We start from the raw sequence: 24,924 nt of genomic DNA, 5'->3' as shown, positions 1-24,924 counted from the left end.
TAAATAATTTTATAACCAAACAAGGTGTAAAACCTATGAATTAGCTGAAATATTGTTAAAATTCTACACAGAAATAAGGAGACAGTACAAAGAAAACAAGTCGCGTAAGGCGAAAATACAATATTTAGTCAAGTAGCTGTCGAACTCACAGAATGAAACTGAACGCAACGCAACGCAGCAAGACCGTATACTCGTGGTCCACCGCTCACGGCATAGGCAGTGAAATTGACAAGAAGAGCGGGGTAGTGGTTACGCTATGCTGCATAGCACGCTTTTCTGTACCTCTCTTCGTTTTAACTTTCTGAGCGTGTTTTTAATCCAAACATATCATATCTATATATTTTTGGAATCAGGAACCGACAAGGAATAAGATGAAAGTGTTTTTAAATTGATTTGGAAACAAAAATTTTGATAATAATTTTTATATATTTAATTTTCAGAGCTTGTTTTTAATCCGAATATAACATATTTATATGTTTTTGGAATCAGCAAATGATGGAGAATAAGATAAACGAGGATCGTTTTATAAATTTTTATTTTTTTTTACAATTTTCAGATTTTTAATGACCAAAGTCATTAATCAATTTTTAAGCCACCAAGCTGAAATGCAATACCGAACCCCGGGCTTCGTCGAAGAGTACTTGACTAAAATTTCAATCAATTTGGTTGAAAAATGAGGGCGTGACAGTGCGGCCTCAATTATCACTAAATGTTGGATATGACGTCATCAAAGACATTTAAAATGAAAAAAAAACCGTCTGGGGATTTCATACCCAGGAACTCTCATGTCAAATTTCATAAAGATCGGTCCAGTAGTTTAGTCTGAATCGCTCTACACACACACACACACAGACAGACAGACACACGCACATACACCACGACCCTCGTTTCGATTCCCCCTCGATGTTAAAATATTTAGTCAAAACTTGACTAAATATAAAAACAAGCAAATCCCGCATTCACTCACAGCATCTTGACTCAAATGAAACAAAACTGTGACACTCACCAAATGATGTCTAGGTAATCCATATTGAATATAAGTCACATTTTCACAACAAAGTCCCAACTGTACACCTATGAACATTTCCAAAAGGATTAGGCTCCAGCCATCCATTGTTATCAGTGCTGCCACGCCCCCCTTGCAACTACACATTCGAAGATTCATGCAGTAAGTTACCACCCTAACACGTGTAGTTTGCCGACTCTTACTAGCAACAACAGGACTGTTTCTTCCTCAATATCACTGCTATTATCGCTTTCTTGAGGCGAAAACAACACGTCGGAATCATGATCTACAGGGTCCTCAAGATCCAACATCCGGAGAATCTCCTCCCGTGACAAGGCTCGCCTTCGATTCATTTTTTTTCTCGAAAAAACCATACAAATCAGGCTAATTTTGCATATGGCGGAAGGGCACGCCAAGTGTGTCAAGGGAAACAACTCAATTTACTGCAAGCTTCAAAAACCGGGAAGCAATCACGAGTCGTGTACCTTGTATGTCTAATACTAAAATAGTCACTTCCCGTCCGTGGGCGTGTCAGCGCTATTACTAATATAGTCACCTCCCGTCGCGAAAGTGTTAAAACAGGGGTCTTAAAACAGGGGTCTTAAAACAGGGGTCTGAAAACAGGGGTCTTAAAACAGGGGTCTTAAAACAGGTGTCTTAAAACAGGGGTCTGAAAACAGGGGTCTTAAAACAGGGGTCTGAAAACAGGGGTCTGAAAACAGGTGTCTGAAAACAGGGGTCTGAAAACAGGGGTCTTAAAACAGGGGTCTTAAAACAGGGGTCTTCTTCTTCTGCGTTCGTGGGCTGAAACTCCCACGTACACTCGCGTTTTTTGCACGAGTGGAATTTTACGTGTATGACCGTTTAACGGTTTTTTACCCCGCCATTGTTTCTATAACCCACCAAACTCTGACATGGATCACAGGATCTTTTTCGTGCGCACTTGGTCTTGTGCTTGGATCTTTTTCGTGCACACTTGGTCTTGTGCTTGCGTGTACACACGGGGGTGTTCGGACACCGAGAAGAGTCTGCACACAAAGTTGACTCTGAGAAATAAATCTCTCGCCGAACGTGGGGACGAACTCACGCTGACAGCGGCCAACTGGATACAAATCCAGCGCGCTACTGACTGAGCTACATTCCCGCCCCAAACAGGTGTCTTAAAAAGCGGGGTTCCACTGCAATCATTTTGAAGTCTCTTCATTGATTTCATTTCATACTTTATCATCCCACTGCTGGGAAATTAGGGTCGCTTCCTCATAGTGAAAAATTAGCAGCAACACGAGTCATGCTACCCAGGGATGTATGAATGTAGGTGTATCAGCCGCCTGCACTTCTGCCAGAATGGCCGCAGTCTTAATACGCCACAGTGGTGACATGGATGCCGTCTCTGAGTCTGCACATAAATTTGACCCATGTACGTTCCAGTCTGGATTTGAATCTGTGATCCAAGAATGAAAAGTCCAATGCCCTATCAACTGGACCATTAAGGTCAGCCCACGCCTGCATCATCTCTTCCCCATATTCTTAACATAATTTACAGGGATGTTCTTTGATGTTTGACTTGAAACCCCACAAAATTAGCTCATGGCTGCATCATCTATTCCCCATATTCTTAACATAATTTACAGGGATGTTCTTCGATGTTGGACTTGAAACCCCACAAAATTAGCAAGAATTCCACCAATACAACTGTTCACACGAAGACTCCCAACACCTATGTAATCACACAGAGCAAAATATCCACTGATATTTGTTTCCTCCACATGAAAATGTGTTTGTAGTTTTGTAAAAATCAAGTCTTCAAACTATTTTCTTTCATTCATTGCAAACGTGCGATGCAAAAAGAAGGGAAACAACTCACTGGCCCGGTGTGCTCCAGAACGTCGTCCCATACACACAGCGCCCACTGCTTGTCTGCCCATGGTCTGTCCGTAGCCTGAGAACACACATGTCAGTCATTTCAAGACACACTCAGCCCTCAAAGTCCAACAAATGGTGTACTCGCCTTTGGCTAGTGATTTTGAAAATTCACTTGCCAGAGAGCAAACTATACTAGCCAAACCAACAATTTGTTCAGCAACTTTACTCGCATTTGGCGAGTAGATGAACATTCCGACTCGCCAGTTACATGTTTCTACTCACCATGGCGAGTAAAATACTCGCCACTTTCAGGGCTGATACTACTGTCTTCTGCGTTCATGGGCTGAAACTCTCACGTACACTTGTGTTTTTTGCACGTGTGGGTTTTTATGCGTATGATATTTACCCCGCCATTAAGGCAGTAATATGCAGCTTTCGGGAAAGTTTAAAGGCATACCATATCAATCAAAAAACAACAACAAGGTTTCTATTTGACCCTCTCTTTTGAAGTGTAATCTTAGACGTAAAAAAACACCCCAAAAGTTGGAAAAGGCGTCATAACGTGAATAATGGCGTCTCTAACTTCTTCTGCATGTTTCCCCGAGGAAATGACAAAAAATTTGTTTTTGTTTTGTTCTTTTGAAGATGCATAGTTTTGTATGATTGATGTTATTTGATGTTGCTGTCTGATGTTGATGTTGTGTACCAAAAAGAATTAAAAATGTGTATAAAAAAAAAAAATTTAAAAAAAAGAATTTTGAGAACTACGTTTGTCTAAGTGACTCCAACGTATCAGCAGTAGAACATTTATCGTAAAGTTTCCGCCAGGCTGTGTATGTATCGGTATCGTATATCATTAACACGATCACTTGGATACCGCCCTGATATGGCCCTTCGTGGTCGGCTGGGCGTTAAGCAAACAAACAAACAAAACAAACAAATCACTTGGATGACAAATACCTTGATGAGATAAAATGATGTGTTCACAATCAGTAGGAGTCAATGATTATCAAACAGGTGCAATATATCTCCCCTTCTCCTTTTGCATTTGTGGACTGCAACTCCCACATGCACTCTGTGTTTATTTGTTTCTTTTTTGCACAAGTGGGTTTTTACGTGTACAGCCAAACTTCAAGCTTGAAAGCCGAAGTTGTTTCCACTAGTCTACAGCACCTGTCTAAGTGTTAATATAATACAGACAAAGTAGCGTTATAATACAAATAGGTATCAATTCATACTTAAAATCATTGAAAACAGTACCGTATTAACAATGTTCTTGAGCAAAACTACACCAACTGCGATGGGTAGGCAGGTGTGACAATAATTCACAATATACTTCAAGCAAAGATTGATGTCAGCAACAGCAAAGCACTGACCAGCATTTTGATGAAGTAGGGCATGACTTTCTCAAAGACAGGCAGGAATTCCTGTTTGTGCGTTCCGAAGAAAGCGTGCAGAATGTCTGCGATCTTGCTCAGTATGTACACATCCTCGTCATCCTGTAAACACGAACATAAAGCCTTATCTGATTAGAAAGGTCCCTCTTTCAGGTTGGTTGCAGTCCCCCTTTCCTCAGATATAAGCATGTCATACACATTTCCTCAAAAGATGCAGTAACACACACACACACACAATCATACACACACATACGCACACACACACACCCACATAAGCAGACACACACACACGCAAACTTACATGCTCGTACATGGGCACATACACACACACACACATGCAGACACACACACACATGCAGACACACACACACACACACACACACACACTCTGAGACACTCTCTCTCTAATGGAACATACACAAAACTCAAAACACAGGTCATCACAATTCCCCCTATATTTACGCATTGACACACAATATCAAATGGATGACATGACTCACCTCCTCCATCAGCCCTTCCTCCACCACATCATCGTAATCCTCGTCCTTCCTCTTCTCTGCAAACATGAGAAAAAAACCACATGATTACAGAGGAGTTCACACGCAGTCACATTTTGCTTCCCTTTGTGTTTATTTGTTTGTTAGTCCTGAAGAAGCTTCTATAAGCAAACATTTGATTTAATATTGTATGTGCTGTTCTTTGTATTGATGAGGACAGAATTCTTTTAACTTTGTTCATCTCACCAACAGTCACATTTTTGTTTAAATTTTAAACATCAAATAACCAAAGGGAAGTATGCGCTCTAAAAGCATACGACATGTGTAATGGAGCAAGCGAGAGTTATACGGAACCAATCTCCTGGCACCTGAGAGAATAACAAGCATTGAAATGAACAAGCGATTTTCATGCTCATTTTAAACATTTATTTGAACCCACAAAGAAGCAAACACTACTGAACTTAATAAATTCTGATTGTAAAATTCAAATATTCCTGCAGAAGCCTCCATAGGTGAACATTTATTTTTAGTTTTGTATGTGCTGTTTTTGTATTGTTGAGTACAGAATTCTTTTGTTTTTTAAACTTTATTAAATTTCATTAAGCTCATTATGAAAGAATTTGATTATTTTCTCATGTACCGTACAGTACATTTTGTCTGGTTAACAGTTTGGAACAGTGTTATTTCAATAGGATCTTCAGATATGAAAGTGTTTTGGGAGAAAAGCTCACTGCATTTTTAGAACTAAAACAGACTATACCACATTAAGTTTCAAAGAGAATAACTTTCAACAGCATGTTTGTGAATCTGCAGAATGCTGAAGTAAACAATCTTTCTCCCCTCCCCCCCATTTAATTACAGAGCATTTATTCAATGACAAAACCATGTTGATTATGTATTCCACCAAACATGATTAAAAACCAAAATGGACTGCCAACATTCTAAAATCAAGATTCAAAAACAGAAGTTATTTTAGTGAATTTGTCCATATAACAAAAAATATATATATATGTATAAATCTTAAAAATTTTAAAAAATAAAATAAAAATAGAAATGTGTTTTTTTGAACTTAAGCCTTCTACAAATGAACCTGTTGAAGTAAGCTGCTTTACCTTGTCTCTGTGCCTGTCGCTCAAAGTGGTTCTGCAGCAGTCTGTTCATCAGCGTCACCAGTATCTCCGTGTCTGCGTCCGACAGGCACCCCTTACCTAGCTTTTCTACACACTGTAACACACATCATCATCATCATCATCATCAACTGTTATCATCATCGTCACCACGGAAATGCGTAAACGCCTTATCCGTGAATGTAAATACATGAAATACCCCATTTTGAAATCCAAAGTATAAAAGCTTATCAGCTTCATGGGCCCCCTTCCCAAACCCACTAAGGCCCTGTACATTTTTATTTCATTATTTTTTATTTTCATTACTTTATTTTAATTATAATGAGGGGTGGATAGGTTTCACTGTCTGTCCTTACTTAGATCTCGTGTGTTTAAGGGTCGAATGAGCTGAAATTTGGTGTATAGCTTGGAAATACAAATCCCATCCGTGAATTAATAATACCCCCCCCCCCCCCCCCCAACCTTTTGTATGAAAACCAGACACAAGGTAAATATCAAACCAAACGACAGAAACAAAAAAACCAAAGAAACCCCCAAAACTCACTGACCTTAGCGAAAGAGTTGAGATGTTCGGGAAGCACGCTCTGCTCTGGTTCGATCTCGATGGCTTTCAGCAGGTTGGGACAGATGTAGTTGCTCCACATATCGGACACGTAGGTCTCTCCCCTGATACTGGCGCACTCCAACAGACACGGCAGCGATTCTGACGCTGCTATCCGCACGTCTGGTCACCAGTCAAGGAATCATTGTAATACTCAAGATAATGACAGATATCGAGAGTAGGGTAGCCTAAACTGTGTGTCCCTGCCAACTGTTTGCACTTGAAGCCGAAAAAAACATACCAGAAATTCATGGACGGGGTTGCATGACGCACCCTGAAAAGTGTGGTCAACCTGTAGTACTTTCAATGCTTTCATTCTTTTTATTTTTGAACCTATCATTTATTTTGCATTAAATTTCAAGCAGTACAAAAGGATACCGTCGTGGAAGTAGAACTTGAGCAGGGGTACCATGATCTTGACGACCTCCTCCGAGTACTCTGCGAAGGCTTCCTTCAGCTCCCGGGCGTAGCACACCAACATCTGACACGCTGTCGCCTTCTCTTCAAGGCCTGCGGTGCGGATCCCAAAGTTTTGCTGAAAAAATGAAAATGAACATCCATGAAATGAAGAGAAATGAATGATGGGCGCTGTGGCGGGGTGGTAAGACGTCGGCCTCTTTATGGGAAGGTCGAGGGTTCGAATCCCGGCCGCGGCCGCCTGGTGGGTTAAGTGTGGAGATTTTTCTGATCTCCCAGGTCAACTTATGTACAGACCTGCTAGTGGCTTATCCCCCTTCGTGTGTACACGCAAGCACAAGACCAAGTGCGCACGGAAAAGATCCTGTAATCCATGTCAGAGTTCGGTGGGTTATAGAAACACGAAAATACCCAGCATGCTTCCTCCGAAAACGGTGTATGGCTGCCTAAATGGCGGGGTAAAAAACGGTCATACACGTAAAATTCCACTCGTGCAAAAAACACGTGTACGTGGGAGTTTCAGCCCACGAACGCAGAAGAAGAAGAATAGAATGTCTAAGAAAACAGGGTCTTAAATGGAAGGTAGTCTTAAATTGGAGGGTCTTCAAAGCTGGGTTCCACTGTACAAGACTGACAAAATAATGTCTTGGGCTATGCATTGGTCATGTTCTTGTATTTAACACTTTCTACCCCATCTATGTTGACCAAGTTTTTGTTTAGCCGAGACCAGTGGTGCTGCAGCAGGTCACTCAGAATTGTAGTAACTGTGTGGTAACTGTGTATCAACACGCTGGAATGCAGGCGTTAGATGGACGTTACAGGAAACGACTGAAGCTATACCGAGAGGCATAAATTCCGCAAACGGAACTTTAAAAAATCACAAAAAATCAACTCAGTGGTGAATGTTTTCAATGTTTGAATATTTTATTTATTGGCCATTTTAGTGTTTATAAACCTTCGCTTAATTGATTTTGAATAGAACATCATGAAATGACAATTTTTCAAAAAAAGTGACTGAGTCCAAGCGCAATGATTTCGGAAAACGTTCAGTGTTCATCACGTTCAATGCTTTGGCCAGCTTTAAGCATCCCAATCGCTTGCTGTCTCTCTCCTTCATCAAATCGTGGCATGATTGCGATATCTGGATACAGCCAAACAGCCAGTTGCATTTTATAGGGCCATACACTATCTTTTTTACGTTATTGTCTCCCGTTCAGCCCATTGTCTTTATTAGCACAGTGAGCTGTGGCTGGATCAGCAATACTGCAAAGCGCACGCTGACAGCGTGAAACATTTGCTCTAACACTCAAGATGTCAACTACAAATTACAGGTTCAATCTGATTTTCGTTTGAGAGCAAAATCGTTCAATGCACTATTTGCAGAATTTATGCCTTTCAGTATATATTAACAGACCTGTTTACCCTAAACCCGAAGCAAGAGTACTTTCCCCAAAAGTTGAGTGTATTTTTCAAAAAGTTGGTGTACTTTGCAAGCAAAGCCATATGGAGTAGGGAAAATGTACGCGTGGGTGCAAACGTGTTTGTGTAAGAATAGCATGTCTTGTGAACACCCTCAGAATTTAACTCCTTCCAATACAACAGGAATAAAACAATTTTATTTACCTGTCAGTTTATAGCATTATAACCAGTGTCTTCAAACAGGTCTGTATATATATATCCATACCTGGGAGACAATGAGTTAAACATGAAGAAAAAAAACATGATTACAGAGGAGTTCACACGCAGTCACATTTTGCTTCCTTTTGTGTTTATTTGTTTGTTAGTCCTGAAGAAGCTTCTACAAGCAAACATTTGATTTAATATTGTATGTGCTGTTCTTGTACAGCCTGTTCCAAAAGAAACGCAACCAACCTGTTTGCAAAATCAAAGTGCAAAATTTATTTTGCAAATAATATTTCATGAAGTTACATACGTGATGACATAGGGACAACTCAAGTTTCAATTGAGCTGGCGATACAGTAGAAAATAGCAGTGACTTCTTCAGCTGGACTGACGGCAGAATGCCTCGTTTGTCTAAAAATGAAAGAGAGCGTGCTATTGGCATGCTTGCCGCTGGCCAAACGGCCCAAGCAGTCAGTCAGGTCATGAAAAGATTTGGAAATGTACCAAAAATGAAATATGTAACTTCATGAAATATTATTTGCAAAAGAAACGCTGGTGGAGGACACATCCGTTATTAAACGCAGAAAAGACAGCTGCGTCAGAAAAGGGACAAATTGTGCTTCAATTGTCATTGTTTTCCACTTTTATTGTGAAACCTGTTTTGTTCCACATGTTGTGATTTGGAAATGTACCAAAAATGAAATATGTAACTTCATGAAATATTTGCGAAATAAATTTTGCACTTTGATTTTGGAAACAGGTTGGTTGCGTTTCTTTTGGAACAGGCTGTATAGATGAGGACAGAATTCTTTTAACTTTGTTCATCTCAGTCTTTGGTGAAATTCTTTGCCTTCTCAACAATTCTGATGTGTATTCCTTTACATGCGACTTCATGTTGTTGTTTCTGCAATAAGGCATGGGATGAGGAGGTGGGTGATACGACAAGTTTACAAACTACCTGCAAACTGCTTGGCAGTAAGCTTATGTTTAAATGACTCACCTGGTCACCAATGGTTACAAACTGCCAGTCCTCGTCATTTTCCATATCTTTCATGTCGTCACCTAAAAGAAAGAGAAATAGCATTGTCAATTACAGTCGAACTCGCTTAAGACGAATCACTGGGGATCGGAAAAAAAGTTCGTCTTAACCAAAATTCGTATTAAGAAAATTGATTGATTATTTTTTAATTTTTTTTTAAGTCTTGTACATTTTATGGTGTTTCAATTTGTTTCTTTCGCAACTTTCATGCTGCTTCACGTTTGGACAATAAAGTGACATATTCAGTTACATGTTCATGTGTGTCTCATGTTGAGTGATGATTGTTGAGTTTGAGTGAGAGTGAGCACACAGATGTTTCATCCAGTTGTTACGTTTTTGGTCACACACACACACACTGACACTGTCCACATTCGCGGTGTTCCTATCATTTGTCCGGAATCACTTACCTTGGCGACGGGTAGCAACCCTTGGCCAATTTAGTTTTTTTTTTGTTGCAACATGATGTTCAAATCCAAATTGAAAGCACTGACTGACTGATAAACTATCGCGAACCGGCGAACGCAAACGTTGAGAGTGTGGTTTCCCTTGTCCAAGGGAAACCACTCTGGCATCTATATTTTTTGGCAATGGCTTCCGTTCAAAACATTGATGTTTCGTTTTTGGTATTCGCGAAGGAAATAAACGTCAGTCAGTCATTCATGTTCAGTGTCTGAGCTATCAATCACTTTGATTCTAAATTTGAAATTGTTTTGTGAGTACAGTGTAATCAGTTTAACTTTATTCAGTGATCGGTTGAGCGATGGTTCAAGCAGTCGACGCAAGGGAAGACTTTGACACATGTATTCAAACTTCTCAAATTCCCATGATATGTCGATCTCGGGACGAGTTTAAAGATTTCGTCATAAGCGTGAGTAAATTACAGACATTATGCATGCTTGGGAATCCAAAAAGTGCTCGTTATAAGCATAAATTCGTTACAAAGAATTCGTTTCAAGCATTTTTTTTAAGCATGAAGAAAGAGGTATTCAGTTGGGAACTTAAAACTAATACGTTTTAAGTCAAAATTCGTAACTAGCGTGTTCGTTTTAGGTGGGTTCGACTGTATTGTATATTTGTGCCTACACATGTGTACAAGGTGCAATTACCATTTTCAGGTAGAAATGAAAACAAAATACACACACAAAAGGTGTAGCAAGCAAAAGAAAGGACGGAGTGGAAATATGTTTCTTCCCGGAAATGCAAGCTCAAACCATTGGGTACTGTCCCTGCTTTTATCAAACCCACTGTACTGTACCAGGTGCATGCCTAATTAAAAAGACACTAGCCTTGTGACCGATCAATGACCGATATATATATATTTTTTTCCGTCTCTACACCTGTTCCTTTGTCCCGTTGTGCTCTCACACCGCCCCGTCCCTGCACTCGCTGCTCCAACCACCTCTGAATTTCGTTCCGCTGCCAGACTTGTCGATTTTACAGACGCTCCAGGGGGGGATGTCGGGTCGCTGCGGTAGGGTGCTACCCTCGGAAGATGACACTGCACTTCTGCTGAGTCACTTCGACGGTGTTCAGTAGTGGGTCTGTCCCGAGCTAACGGACGCAGCCCACTACCTACTATGCCCCCTACAAACGACATTGACTTTAAGTCGCGGAGCCAGACTGAGTGAGCGTCCCCTCCAGAGAGCAGACCGCCAACGCGTCCCTCCGTCGACCCCCCAGTCACACGTTGAAGACTGACAGCAGAACTACTATTCACGGAAGGATCGAACAGGAACACTGAGACCAAGGTCACCATGAGAGCTCCGGGCATGAAGGGCCACAAGAGCAAAGACAATTTATATTTTGGATGATTAAAAAATGAGATGAGGATGATTATAATGATGCTTTTGGATTTCCAATTTGGTTTTGAGACTACGTGACAGGGCAGCACTCTACGCTTACTGTCATCATATATCCTGGCGTCAACCAGGCCCGAGAACTGCCGCACCTGCGGTGTTGGTCAGGTATACAGAACCTGAGCACCCTCAAAGTCGCATTCGTTAAGTGAATGACACTCGGCTGTGTGATCCCAGCCTTCCCATAGGAACCATAGCACTTCCACTCTGGGTAGGAGCCGACCGTAGCCCGAAAAACCCACATGGCCCTGATGGGATTCGAACCCACGACCTCCCGACCCGCAGCCCGATGCGCTAACCACTGCGCTACGGGGACCGGGTTATGACCAATATTTTCAAGTGAGACCAGCAGTCTGCCCTTGTTTACACACACTGGCTTTGTCACCCCGGGTCAATGACCAATATTTTCAACTGAGACCAGCAGTCTACCCTTGTTTACCGACACTGGCTTTGTCACCCCGGGTCAATGACCGATATTTTCAACTGAGACCAGCAGTCTGCCCTTGTTTACACACACTGGCTTTGCCACCCCGTGTCAATGACCAAATGTCAAATGTCTGAGAGGGATGGTCCAAGGAGAATGTGGGTGGAAGCATGCGAGCGTGCGTGTATGAATGTGGCGTGCAATGTGTATGTGTGTGCGAGAAAACGTGCATGTGTGCAAGTGAAAGCAACAGGTCTAAAAAGCCAGAAGATCAAATGCGTAAACTCACTGTCAATGAGGGCGACCTCAGGTTTGAGCGAGGCAGCCTTGAGCACGGGCCCCATGACCATGGGCAGGTACTGCTGGAACTCCTTGCCCAGGATCTTGCACATCCTCGCCCACGCAGAGATCATGTACGAGATCTGCGAGACAAAAAACACATTGAAATCAGAGAGTATTCTCTAAAAATGTTTTTGCTCATCAAATAATTCTGTCAGGATTTTCAGCGGTCTGGAAGAGTAAGAGCTCCATTACCTCGGACAAGGTTTTCACAAACTCACCGGACCTCAAGCCAAACCAACATGACCTCGATCAAAGCATGTTGTGATACGTGCCAGCAACAAATTCTGAACTCCAATGAACTCGTGAACGCTGATTTTTGAAAGAAAGGGTATCATATTGTGAGCGCACTGCATAACATATGCATCAAAGTTAGTTGTTCAGGATACAGCCGATTGGAAGCATGGAACATGCTCCGGATGTTGTTAAAACCTTTTCCGAGGTAAAGAGGTTCTAACTCTTCCAGACCGCTGATAATCCTGACAGAACTAAGCTACCCACAAAAAGTTAAGGATCACTTGCACACAAATTCATAACTTTCCAAATAAGAAAGCCAATTGATGCGTTGGTATTTGGCAAACGTTTAATTCAATGCTTTAGTGATAACGATACACAACATTTCCTTCAATTTCACAAAGTCGTTAAAATCACAAGACATGGCATTCAGATGCTCCCAAAAGTTCAGTAATGCGTGTAACCGCCCTGGCTGTTCTGCCACTCGACGCAGAGAGTCCTCATAGAGTTGACCAGGGTGGTGAAGATCCTCTGCGGAAGCGTCTGCCACTTAGCCTGCAGCATCTGGTAGAGGTGCTGGACATCCCTGGGAGGGGGGTGGTTGCTCCTCACTTTGCGATCCAACTCATCCCAGAGGTTCTCAATCGGGTTGAGATCGGGACTGCATGCTGGCCACTCCATTCTGTTCACTCCAGACTGCTGCAGGAAGTCGTTGACCACCCTTGCCCTGTTTGTTTGTTTATTTGTTGCTTAACGTCCAGCCGACTACGCAGAGCCATATCAGGACGAGGAAGGGGGGGATGAAGGGGGCCACTTGTCAAGCGATTCCTGTTTACAAATGCACTAACCCATTACTTGTGTCCCAGCAGGCTTTAGTAAAACTAAATTAATACCTACTGGAAGATTACCAGTTTCCAGTATGTTAAAATAGGCTTAACCTATCTACTGCTGGACTTACATCAGAACACTAACAGATTAAACTATACATGAATCGCGAGACAAGCGGCAAGAGAAGAAATTTTTGGAAAAAAACCCAGGTAATGAGCAAGAAGGTAGAAAAAAGAAAAGAATTCATGAAGAAAAAGAGAGCATGACAGGAAAGAGGAACCAAAAATCTACCTAACAGCAAACTAGAAAGCTCCTGCGGTTCCAAAAACAGGAGGGGCCTTTAATTTCATAACCGCAGTGCCCCACTGCGGGACCCTTGCCCTGTGGGGGCGAGCATTGTCATCCTGGTAGACAACCTGCGGTCCCATCTGCTGCAGTGTAGGCACAGCCAGCGGTCGAAGGATCTCATCCCGGTATCGGAGGCCAGTCAGGTTACCCTGTAATGAAACAAGGGTGTTCTGTGGTGAAGGCTGAAGGCCCCCCAGACCATTACAGAACCTGCACTAAAGGCCACCTTTTCTTGGACAGTGGCGTCAATGTAGCGTTCCCCTTGGCGCCTCCAGACCCTCAGTCGGTCGTCGTTGTGGTTCAGGGTGAAGCGTGATTCATCACTGAACAGGACCTGGGACCATTGCTGACGTGTCCACCTCACGTGACGTCTGCAGAAGGCGCGGCGTGCTGCCCTATGGGCTGGAGTTAAGCGTGGCCGTACAGCTGGGCGACGAGAACGGAGGTTAAACCCATGAAGGTGATTCCGTATGGTCTGCTGGCTGATGTTAGTGTTAGTAGCCACCCTCAGCTGCCTTCGAATAATGCTGGAAAAGGCTGTTCTTGTTTGCAAGGCTAGTCGTTCAATGAGACGATCTTCACGTGGAGTTGTCTTCTTTGGTCGCCAGGTCTGCGTCTTTCCTGGACCCTCCCAGTGGCTGTGAAACGTTGAATCAGTCTGACAATGATCGAGATGGACACGTGAAGTCGCCTGGCCACTTTTCGCTTGGGGACACCATCTTGGAACCATGCAACAGCTCGTCCCCTCTCAAACTCGTTCAATTTTCGTCGTGGAGGCATTGTCAGATAATGTTTGTTTGTTTATTTGTTGCTTAACGTCCAGCCGACTACGCAGAGCCATATCAGGACGAGGAAGGGGGGGATGAAGGGGGCCACTTGTCAAGCGATTCCTGTTTGTCAGATAATGCCTAATACTGGTGGTATGTCTTCTCAAAAAGCCAAGCAAGTGACAGCATCTCACACATAAACAGCAGTGCTTGCACGTGCATAATGGTTTTTCCATGTGGCTTGTGCAATGTGTTCGGGCTGAACGGTCCAAAGCAAGGTCCTTTTTCGCAAGTTTCCGCTTTTTCTTTTGCTACCAAGCTCAGTAGTAGAGAATCCCGTGCAATGTTCCCACGAACACAACATCGCCCACTTACAGCTGAACAAGAATTCATAACAATTTGGTTTGACTGAGAAATAAATAACAGTAGCGAACTGATTTTATTGAGCACCTGTTTTCTCAGTGATCCTTAACTTTTTGTGAGTAGTGTATTTTTAAAAATCTACTATTTGATGACCAAAACCATGTTTAGAGAATACTCTTTGATTTGTTCAAATGTTCAGGATAATCATGAAGATTTTATTTTATATTCTAGTCGTCTTATATATGGATTTATAGCATGTTAGACAAAAAGTTAATAGCAAGGAATGTCCGGCTTTCAAATTTAAATATAATGGACCGACAGGCGCAGTAACTAATGTCTCAACCTACCATTTTGCTTTCTATATACAGAACAAGGTACCGGCAAGACATCAAAACATGCTGAAAACTAACAGAACATACAGACACAGAATGAGAGACAGTGTGTACAAGTGGATCATCATCGACAGAGAGACAGTGTGTACATGTGGATCATCATCGACAGAGAGACAAGAGACAGAAAAAGTGTACAGACAGAGACACAGTGTACAGACAGAAAGACAAAGTGTACAGACAGAGACACAGTGTACAGACAGAAAGACACAGTGTACAGACAGAGACACAGTGTACAGACAGAGACACAGTGTACAGACAGAAAGACACAGTGTACAGACAGACATAGTGTACAGACAGAAAGACAGTGTACAGACAGAGACAAAGTGTACAGAGACACAGTGTACAGACAGAAAGACAGTGTACAGACAGAAAGACAAAGTGTACAGACAGAGACACAGTGTACAGACAGAAAGACAAAGTGTACAGACAGAGACACAATGTACAGACAGAGACACAGTGTACAGACAGAGACACAGTGTACAGACAGAGACACAGTGTACTGACAGAGACAGAGTGTACAGACAGAGACACAGTGTACTGACAGAAAGACACAGTGTACAGACAGAAAGACAAAGTGTACAGACAGAGACACAGTGTACAGACAGAAAGACAAAGTGTACAGACAGAGACACAGTGTACAGACAGAAAGATACAGTGTACAGACAGAAAGACAAAGTGTACAGACAGAAAGACAAAGTGTACAGACAGAAAGACAGTGTACAGACAGAAAGACACAGTGTACAGACAGAGACACAGTGTACAGACAGAGACACAGTGTACAGAGACACAGTGTACAGACAGAAAGACAGTGTACAGACAGAGACACAGTGTACAGAGACACAGTGTACAGACAGAGACACAGTGTACAGAGAGACACAGTGTACAGACAGAGTGTACAGACAGAGACAGAGTGTACAGACAGAGACAAAGTGTACAGACAGAGACACAGTGTACATACAGAGACACAGTGTACAGACAGAGACACAGTGTACAGACAGAGACACAGTGTACTGACAGAAAGACACAGTGTACAGACAGAGACACAGTGTAAAGACAGACACAGTGTACAGACAGAAAGACAAAGTATACAGACAGACACATAGTGTACAGACAGAAAGACAGTGTACAGACAGAGACACAGTGTACATACAGAGACACAGTGTACAGACAGAGTGTACAGAGACACAGTGTACAGACAGAGACACAGTGTACAGACAGAGTGTACAGACAGAGACAGAGTGTACAGACAGAGACAGAGTGTACAGACAGAGACACAGTGTACAGACAGAGACAAAGTGTACAGACAGAGACACAGTGTACAGACAGAAAGACACAGTGTACAGACAGAGACACAGTGTAAAGACAGACACAGTGTACAGACAGAAAGACAAAGTATACAGACAGACACATAGTGTACAGACAGAAAGACAGTGTACAGACAGAGACACAGTGTACAGACAGAGACACAGTGTACAGACAGAAAGACACAGTGTACAGACAGAGTGTACAGACAGAGACACAGTGTACAGACAGAGTGTACAGACAGAGACACAATGTACAGACAGAGACACAGTGTACAGAAAGAGACACAGTGTACATACAGAGACACAGTGTACAGACAGAGACACAGTGTACAGAGACACAGTGTACAGACAGAGACACAGTGTACAGAGACACAGTGTACAGACAGAGACACAGTGTACAGACAGAGACACAGTGTACAGAGACACAGTGTACAGACAGAGACACAGTGTACAGAGACACAGTGTACAGACAGAAAGACACAGTGTACAGACAGAGACACAGTGTACAGACAGAAAGACACAGTGTACAGACAGAGACACAGTGTACAGACAGAAAGACACAGTGTACAGACAGAGACACAGTGTACAGACAGAGACACAGTGTACAGACAGAGACACAGTGTACAGACAGAAAGACAAAGTGTACAGACAGAGTGTACAGACAGAGACACAGTGTACAGACAGAGACACAGTGTACAGACAGAGACACAGTGTACAGACAGAGACAAAGTGTACAGACGGAGACACAGTGTACAGACAGAAAGACACAGTGTACAGACAGAAAGACACAGTGTACAGACAGAGTGTACAGACAGAGACACAGTGTACAGACAGAAAGACAAAGTGTACAGACAGACACGTGTACAGACAGAGACAAAGTATACAGACAGACACAGTGTACAGACAGAGACACAGTGTACAGACAGAGACACAGTGTACAGACAGAAAGACAAAGTGTACAGACAGAGACAAAGTGTACAGACAGAGACACAGTGTACAGACAGAAAGACAAAGTGTACAGACAGAGACACAGTGTACAGACAGAAAGATACAGTGTACAGACAGAAAGACAAAGTGTACAGACAGAGACAGAGTGTACAGACAGAAAGACACAATGTACAGACAGACACAGTGTACAGACAGAAAGACAAAGTGTACAGATAGAGACACAGTGTACAGACAGAGACACAGTGTACAGACAGAGACACAGTGTACAGACAGAAAGACACAGTGTACAGAGACACAGTGTACAGACAGAAAGACAAAGTGTACAGACAGAGACACAGTGTACAGACAGAGACACAGTGTACAGACAGAAAGACAAAGTGTACAGACAGAGACACAGTGTACAGACAGAGACACAGTGTACAGACAGAGACACAGTGTACAGACAGAAAGACAAAGTGTACAGACAGAGACACAGTGTACAGACAGAAAGACAAAGTGTACAGACAGAGACACAGTGTACAGACAGAAAGACAAAGTGTACAGACAGAGACACAGTGTACAGACAGAAAGACACAGTGTACAGAGACACAGTGTACAGACAGAACGACAAAGTGTACAGACAGAGACACAGTGTACAGAAAGAGACACAGTGTACAGACAGAAAGACACAGTGTACAGACAGAGAGACAAAGTGTACCTGTGGATCATCATCTGCCAGGTCCTGTTGGTCTGTCTGTGTCTTCAGTAACAACTGCATCACTTCATTACAGTCCTGACTGAACTGAAATACACAGCAAATACAACAATGTATATCATGAAAGCAGGCATAGAAATTGAAAATTGTAAAAAAGGCTGACAAATTGTAAGTAATAACAAAGTTGACGGCGTGAAGCACCAAAGCCTTACTAGGGGGGTCTGGGGGCATGCCCCCCCCCCCAGAATTTTTTCTCTCCAAAGACCCTAAATGGTGCAATTTGGTGTCATCTTAGCTCCAAGTTTGCCATTTAATTAAGTTTTTAGAACCATTTTTGCTTCCCCTATTTTTTTTTTTCGGTGAAAACTTCTGCTTTTTCGAAGGAACAAAAAAAACAATCGGCGGAAATTTGCCTTTCGGTGGGCAATTCCCATGCAGACCTGTTTACCCTAAACCCGAGGCAAGAGTACTTTCCCAAAAAGTTGAGTGTATTTTTCAAAAAGTTGGTGTACTTTGCAAGCAAAGCCATTTGGGCTAGGGAAAATGTACGCGTGAGTGCAAACGTGTTTGTGTAAGAATAGCATGTCTTGTGAACACCTTCAGAATTTAACCCCTTCCAATACAACAGGGATAAAACAATTTTATTTACCTGTCAGTTTATAGCATTATAACCAGTGTCTTCCAAACAGATTGATAATGAAAAGATGAAGTTCGTGAAATAACATCTGCGGTTGACAGTGGCAAGTTCATTTTTACAATAATCTCAGAAAACATTGCTTCAGCACGGACTACAGCCTTTTCTTCTGGCAGGATTTGCTTTGCGGGAATGAACTTCATAATTCCTTGGCAGCTTTCAGCGGATTTCTTTGCAGCAACCTTGTCCAGGTGAGTTTTGGAACTGCAGTGTCGTTCGATGTCATATTTCCCAGCATGGGCAACGGAGAAATCTGATTTACAATACTTGCAGTGTGCATGACTTTTTCGCATAGTAGACTCCACAATTCCTGGCTCTTTCTTATATTTCTCCAAGAAAATCTGCTGCTTCTGCTGTTTAGATTTGGCACAGTCATCCGAAACTGGCACATTTTTCCGCTTCATTTTGCCACGATTGTCCAGACGATCGCACGTGCCAACAACTGAACAAGGTTTCCACAGCTGAAGACTCGCTGTCATGGTTATTTCCCTTCGACCGAAACCGGTATCGGTTGTACCATCCCGTAATCAGCACACCAACACCGGAAAACGTATTCTAGACTTTTTCTTTGGCGTATTTTGTGCGTGTGTCGCGTATTTGCGTACCGATAATAATTTGGCGTACAAAATACGCCCAAATCGTACTGGTAAACAGGTCTGCCCATGCCTGATGAAAGATTTCACATTTAAAAACTGCATCACTTCATTGCAGTCCTGACTGAACTGAAACGCACAGTAAATAAAACAATGTACATCATGAAAGCCTTTTCAGACTTCACACTTACTATTAGTGAAAAAGTGTTCAACACACAGTCAGTACAATATTGCAAGTCTTTTCAGTTGCGTTTGTTTCTACGGGAATTAACATCAATTTTGTCGGAATTCTATCTTTGAAATAAATCAACATCAGGAAAATAAATGGAGAAAATGCAAAAAGCACTGCAATGTAAGATTGCATCAAAAGTGGTAAAAAAAAACCATGCTCTGCTAACTTCAAATTTCTTGAATAACATATATGCTCTGCAGAAATTCTACTGAAAATGTGTATGGATGGATGGATGGAATTGGATGGACGGACGGATGGATGGATGTGTGGATGGATGGATGTGTGGATGGATGTATATGGTTGGATGGTTTATTCATTAAGGGAAGACACCACAGTGAAAAAAGTGATTTTTTTGTTCCCTGGTTATTTCCGTTTTTTTTCTGAATCTGGATTTTGAACCTCTTCTGGTTACCCTGATGTACTGAGTACCCATACAACAATGTGTGTGAAAAGACTGAAAGGAAAAAAAAACAAGTCGCGTAAGGCGAAAATACAATATTTAGTCAAGTAGCTGTCGAACTCACAGAATGAAACTGAACGCAACGCAACGCAGCAAGACCGTATACTCGTAGCATCGTCAGTCCACCGCTCATGGCAAAGGCAGTGCACTGGGAATTGACAAGAAGAGCGGGGTATTCGTTGCGCTGAGAAGGATAGCACGCTTTTCTGTACCTCTCTTTGTTTTAACTTTCTGAGCGTGTTTTTAATCCAAACATATCATATCTATATGTTTTTGGAATCAGGAACCGACAAGGAATAAGATGAAATTGTTTTTAAATCGAAAATTTTTAATTAAATTTTCATTTGATTAATATACTTACCCGAGTCACATATTTAGCATTGACGCAGTCGAGATGCTAGGTACACTGAAACGCTATCCCGTCTATAGTCTAAGGGAAGCAACCCAAGCTAAAAAAGTAGCAAGCTTGCTACCCTGGGTTGCCTCCCGTAGCGTGTCACGCCACAGATCTCGTACCCAGTACGAGACACCCTCATTCGACTTCTAGAATCCAAAGAAACTACAAGCGGGGAAGGTGGGAGGGAATTACTTATGTGACTCGGGTAAGTATATTAATCAAATGAAAATTTAATTAAAAATTTTCGATTAAATTACATATTCTTACTCCGAGTCACATATTTAGCAGATAACTCCAACAAGGTGGTGGGTAAGAAGTAAAAATTTCAAACTCACTGTTAAGATCTGGAGAGGCATTGCCCCGCTGCCACCAGTGCGGGGAGGGTCCTAGAGCCATCACGGCATACCGCGGCGATGTCTCTCAAGTAGAACGAGATAAAGACGTCGTCTGAACGCCAGTATGCTGTGCGCAGGACGTCGTCGAGTCTTCGGGACCTCAAAACAGCCAATGACGATGCCCATGCCCGGGACTCGTGCATTCTAGCCGACTGGAGAGGGAAGGCAGGCTGAGCCCCCCCCTTTTGTGCCAGACTCCACACATAAGCTTGTTTTATGAGAGCCGACACCCACCTGGCCAAGGTAGTCCTCGTGATATCTCTGTCCATGGACGTATTCAAGGAAATAAAGAGGAGCTTCTGGGAGCTCGACCTGATGGGTTGAGTCCGGGCTAAATATGCCTCCAGGGCCCTAACCGGGCAATTGACCATGTCTGGGTCATCTTGTGCCACAATATGAGACAGGGGCCTCACAAGGACACAGGGAGAAGGCTGATCCGGTGTCTGATTCTTGGCCAGAAAGGCCTCCCGGAAATGCAAAGACAAGGAGCCGTCACGCTCTCGGCCGATGTCCTGCGGACTGCCTGAAAGAGCGTGTATCTCGCTACCTCTGCGGGCCGAAGCCAGAAGTAGCAAAAACAGAGCCTTACGAGTAAGGTTCGCGAGGCTAGAGCCCTCTAGAGGCTCGAAGTCCGCCGAGCGCAAGAACTCGAGGACAAGGAAAAGATCCCACTTGGGCAGAGGAGAGCGCTTAACGTCCTGCAAAGACGCGCCCTTAATAACCCCAGCGACAACTCCACTAACATTGATGGTATGACCGATCTGTTTAAGAGTCGAGGCAATCGCCGACCTGCGAACCTTCAAAGAGGAGGAAGAAGCCCCCTGGGAAGACAAATCCGCTAAGTGGTTGGCTACGTGCATAGTACGAGGAGCCACCGGGTTCAGCCCATGAGCCTGACACCAGGTGACCCAGGCACGCCAATGCGACGAATACACTGAGGAGGTAGAGGCCCTATGCGAGCGCTGCACCAACTCCAAAGTGCGGTCGGAAGCCCCAGACCGCCTCAGAGCGGACCTCACAGTCTCCACGCGTGAAGATTGAGAGACTGCGGGTGCTCGTGAGGAACTCCGGTGCGAGGCTGAACGAGTTCGCCTGGTACCAGAGCCAGAGGAATTGGAGGGCCGTGTGCGAGTCTCAGAAGGTCCGGAAACCAGGGCTGAGACGGCCACAGAGGGGTGACCAGAAGCAGGGACGGCCTCTCCAATTCCGCCTTCCTGAGGACTTGGCTGAGCAGCTGGAAGGGTGGGAAGGCATAAGCCTCCAGCCCTGTCCAGGGGATGTCCAAGGCGTTGGTCCCCCACGCTTCCGGATCGGGGAAGGGGGAGACAAACACCGGAAGGCGCCTGGAGAATCTGGTGGCGAAGAGATCCACCACAGGCTTCGGGGCCACAGCCCAAAGGCGGAGAAGGGCACCATGCGTGATGGTCCATTCCGCCTGCAACACCCTGTCGGAGCGGCTGAGCGCGTCCGCCAGTGTGTTGAGGCTCCCTGGCAGGTAACGCGCTGAGAGAGAGATCTCCCGCTGGGAGCACCAGGAGAGGATCTCGCACGTTCTGCGGGAGAGAGTGGGGGACCGCGAACCTCCCTGCTTGTTCACGTAGGCAGCCACTGTCGTATTGTCCGTGAACAGACGCACACGCTTGGCTGCCAGGGAAGGGAGGAACGCGACCAGAGCAAGGAACACGGCCTCCAACTCTAGCGAGTTGATGTGCCATGTGCTCTGTTCCGCAGACCACAGTCCGGAGGCCGTGAGCCGGTCCGTGTGAGCCCCCCAACCCAGCAAGGACGCGTCTGTGAACAGGTCCATGTTGGGAGGGGGGGAAACAATGGGAACCCCCCTGCATACCCATCCCGAGTCCAGCCACGGGAGGGTTGCAGCCTGGAACCAATCCCCCAGGGGAACCAGAGTGTTCCAATCCACACAAGGAGAGTCCACCAACGGCTTCAGCGCGTGCTGAAGCGGGCGTTTGTGAGCTCTCCCTAGTGGAACCAGCAGGGCCATGGACTCCATCTGCCCCAGGATGGAGGCCAAAGTCCGAAGGGAAGCTCTCAGGAGAAGCGAAGTAGAGCGGATGAGAGCCTGGAGCTTGTCCACCCGCTTCTGCGAAGGCTGGACAGTCCAGGTGACCGTATTGAACGTCATCCCCAGGTAAGTGAATGACTGAGACGGCACGAGCTCTGACTTCGTCTGGTTGACCGAGAATCCCAGCAAGCTGGCCTCTCGGAGAACCAAGAGAGTGTGCTGCCTGCAGAGAGCCTCGCTCTGGCCCATGATGAGCCAGTCGTCGAGGTATGCTCGCAGCCGCACTCCCTGTGACCTCACCAGCGCGCAAAGCTGCCTCACCACCATGGTAAAGATCCATGGGGCAAGGGACAGCCCAAAAGGCAGTGCGCGGAACTGGTAGACTTGACTGGCCCACCGGAAACGGAGCCATTTCCGGTCGGCGGGATGCACCAGAATATGGAAGTACGCATCCGTCAAGTCGATCGAGGTCACCCAGTCTCCTGGGCGGAGAGCGTCCCGAACCGAGGCAGGAGTCTCCATCTTGAATCGAATCGTTCTCAAAAACTTGTTGAGAAACGAAAGATCCAAGACAGGACGCCAAGCTCCCGAAGCTTTGGGGACCGCGAAAAGCCGTCCATAAAACCCCGGGGAGCTGTGGTCCGAGACCGCTTCCACCGCGCCCTTCTCTAACAGTGAGGCAACCTCCGACTGGAGGACGGCCCTTGCCTCCTGTGAGAAGGGGGGCTTGAAGGCTGGAGGACACCTGGTAAGAGGGGCCTTGTCCCCCAGCCAAAGCAAGCGGAATCCCGACTTCACAACACCCACTAACCATCGGCTGCGTATGGCGGCCAGCCAATGTGGGAGTGCCCGAGCAAGGCCCCCCGCCATCACCAAGGTGGAGGGCGGGGGGGGCGTGAAGCCGGGAACGCTTCATTGGGGGTGGGGCTTTCCACTGGAAGAGCCCCTACCCCTCCTCGAAAAAGATCTCTTGCCCGACCCGCGGGAAGGGGCAATAGATCTTTTCCGGGAAGCAGGATGTGCCTGAGCAGAGGTCTTAGCCTGTTTGTGCTGAGCCTGCTGAGGAGCAGCCTGCTTGGGCTGCTTCAGGGACTGAAGCGCAAAGGAAGAGAACTGCTGTTCTCTGTTGGTGTCGATCTCCTGCTTCCTGGCATCAGCGGCCAGGTTGCCGAAGAGAGCACCATCCACCAAGGGCGACGATCTGAGAGTGTTTCTCGTCGACTCCTCAGAGAACTGGGAGTGGGTGAGAAACAAGTCCCTTCTGCACGAGACAAAATGTACGTACTGCAGAGAGGACAATCTCATTTGTTCCTCGTTCACCCTTGCCAGCGTGGAGAGGAGTGTGGATACGTCCTCCGAATCTTGCTCCTTACTCAAGGTAAAGGGAGCCAAAGATTCTGTAAGAGCACGTGAAAGAGCCCGCAGGATAGTCTCCGAAATGGAACTGAGTTCCAGGAGCTGCCTTCCCACCTCCTCAGAGGACAGGAGAGACTGCTCCGAAAGAGGGAGAACGGAATCCTTCTTCAAAGGCTTCGTCAAAAGAGGTAGCAATGCCGGCGTGACCGGAAGCGGCGCACGCGGCAGAGCAAAGGACGAAAGAAGGTTCCGTGAAGCCTTAGGCCAAGGCAACTTCCTTTGAGCCGCCAAGGGCACGAAGAAGTCTGCCTGTGTTGCAGCAGCCAGATAAGGCAAAGCATGTTCCGGAGCTGTGCCATACGGCACCAGAAGCGGAACTGCTGCTGGAGGCAACCCGCTGCCGGCAGGAGCGGGCTTGGCGAACAAACGAGAAAGCTGGAAAGCCACTGACGGTGATTCTTCAAACCGGAAGTAGCTGTCCTCCTCCTTCGCCCACCGGAAGTCTGCCATCGCCGACGGACCCGACGCCGAAGGCGTGGTCGAAGACGAAGCCCCTTCCGGGAAATATCGCGAAGTGACTTCCGCGGCCGCTTCAAGCGCTACCCTGAAGCTGGCCGGAGCCGCCGAAGGCAGCTGCTCCTCGTCCACAGACCCAAGGTCCGAAACGCCACATGACGGGGATGGCTCATAGCCCAAGGAACCCGACA

The 24,924-nt window shown here is 45.0% G+C and overlaps 1 protein-coding gene across 1 annotated transcript in view; it reads right to left on the bottom strand.

The window, feature by feature from the left end:
* LOC138983784 (importin-5-like) overlaps positions 1-24,924 on the bottom strand; it is a 70,916-nt gene that overhangs the window by 23,463 nt on the left and 22,529 nt on the right. Inside the window, exons 16-24 of the mRNA XM_070357110.1 lie at positions 18,071-18,154; positions 12,140-12,272; positions 9,532-9,593; positions 6,870-7,026; positions 6,439-6,614; positions 5,876-5,987; positions 4,767-4,822; positions 4,246-4,368; positions 2,871-2,945 (exon numbers count right to left, since the gene is read on the bottom strand). Of these exons, the coding sequence (XP_070213211.1) occupies positions 2,871-2,945; positions 4,246-4,368; positions 4,767-4,822; positions 5,876-5,987; positions 6,439-6,614; positions 6,870-7,026; positions 9,532-9,593; positions 12,140-12,272; positions 18,071-18,154 (978 nt within the window). The remainder of the gene's footprint in view (positions 1-2,870; positions 2,946-4,245; positions 4,369-4,766; positions 4,823-5,875; positions 5,988-6,438; positions 6,615-6,869; positions 7,027-9,531; positions 9,594-12,139; positions 12,273-18,070; positions 18,155-24,924) is intronic.

The sequence above is a fragment of the Littorina saxatilis genome, linkage group LG13 (assembly GCF_037325665.1).
Source record: "Littorina saxatilis isolate snail1 linkage group LG13, US_GU_Lsax_2.0, whole genome shotgun sequence".
Taxonomy (NCBI): Eukaryota; Metazoa; Mollusca; class Gastropoda; order Littorinimorpha; family Littorinidae; genus Littorina; species Littorina saxatilis.
The sequence above is the reverse complement of the archived record's forward strand: the minus strand, read 5'-3'. Positions and strand labels throughout refer to the sequence as shown.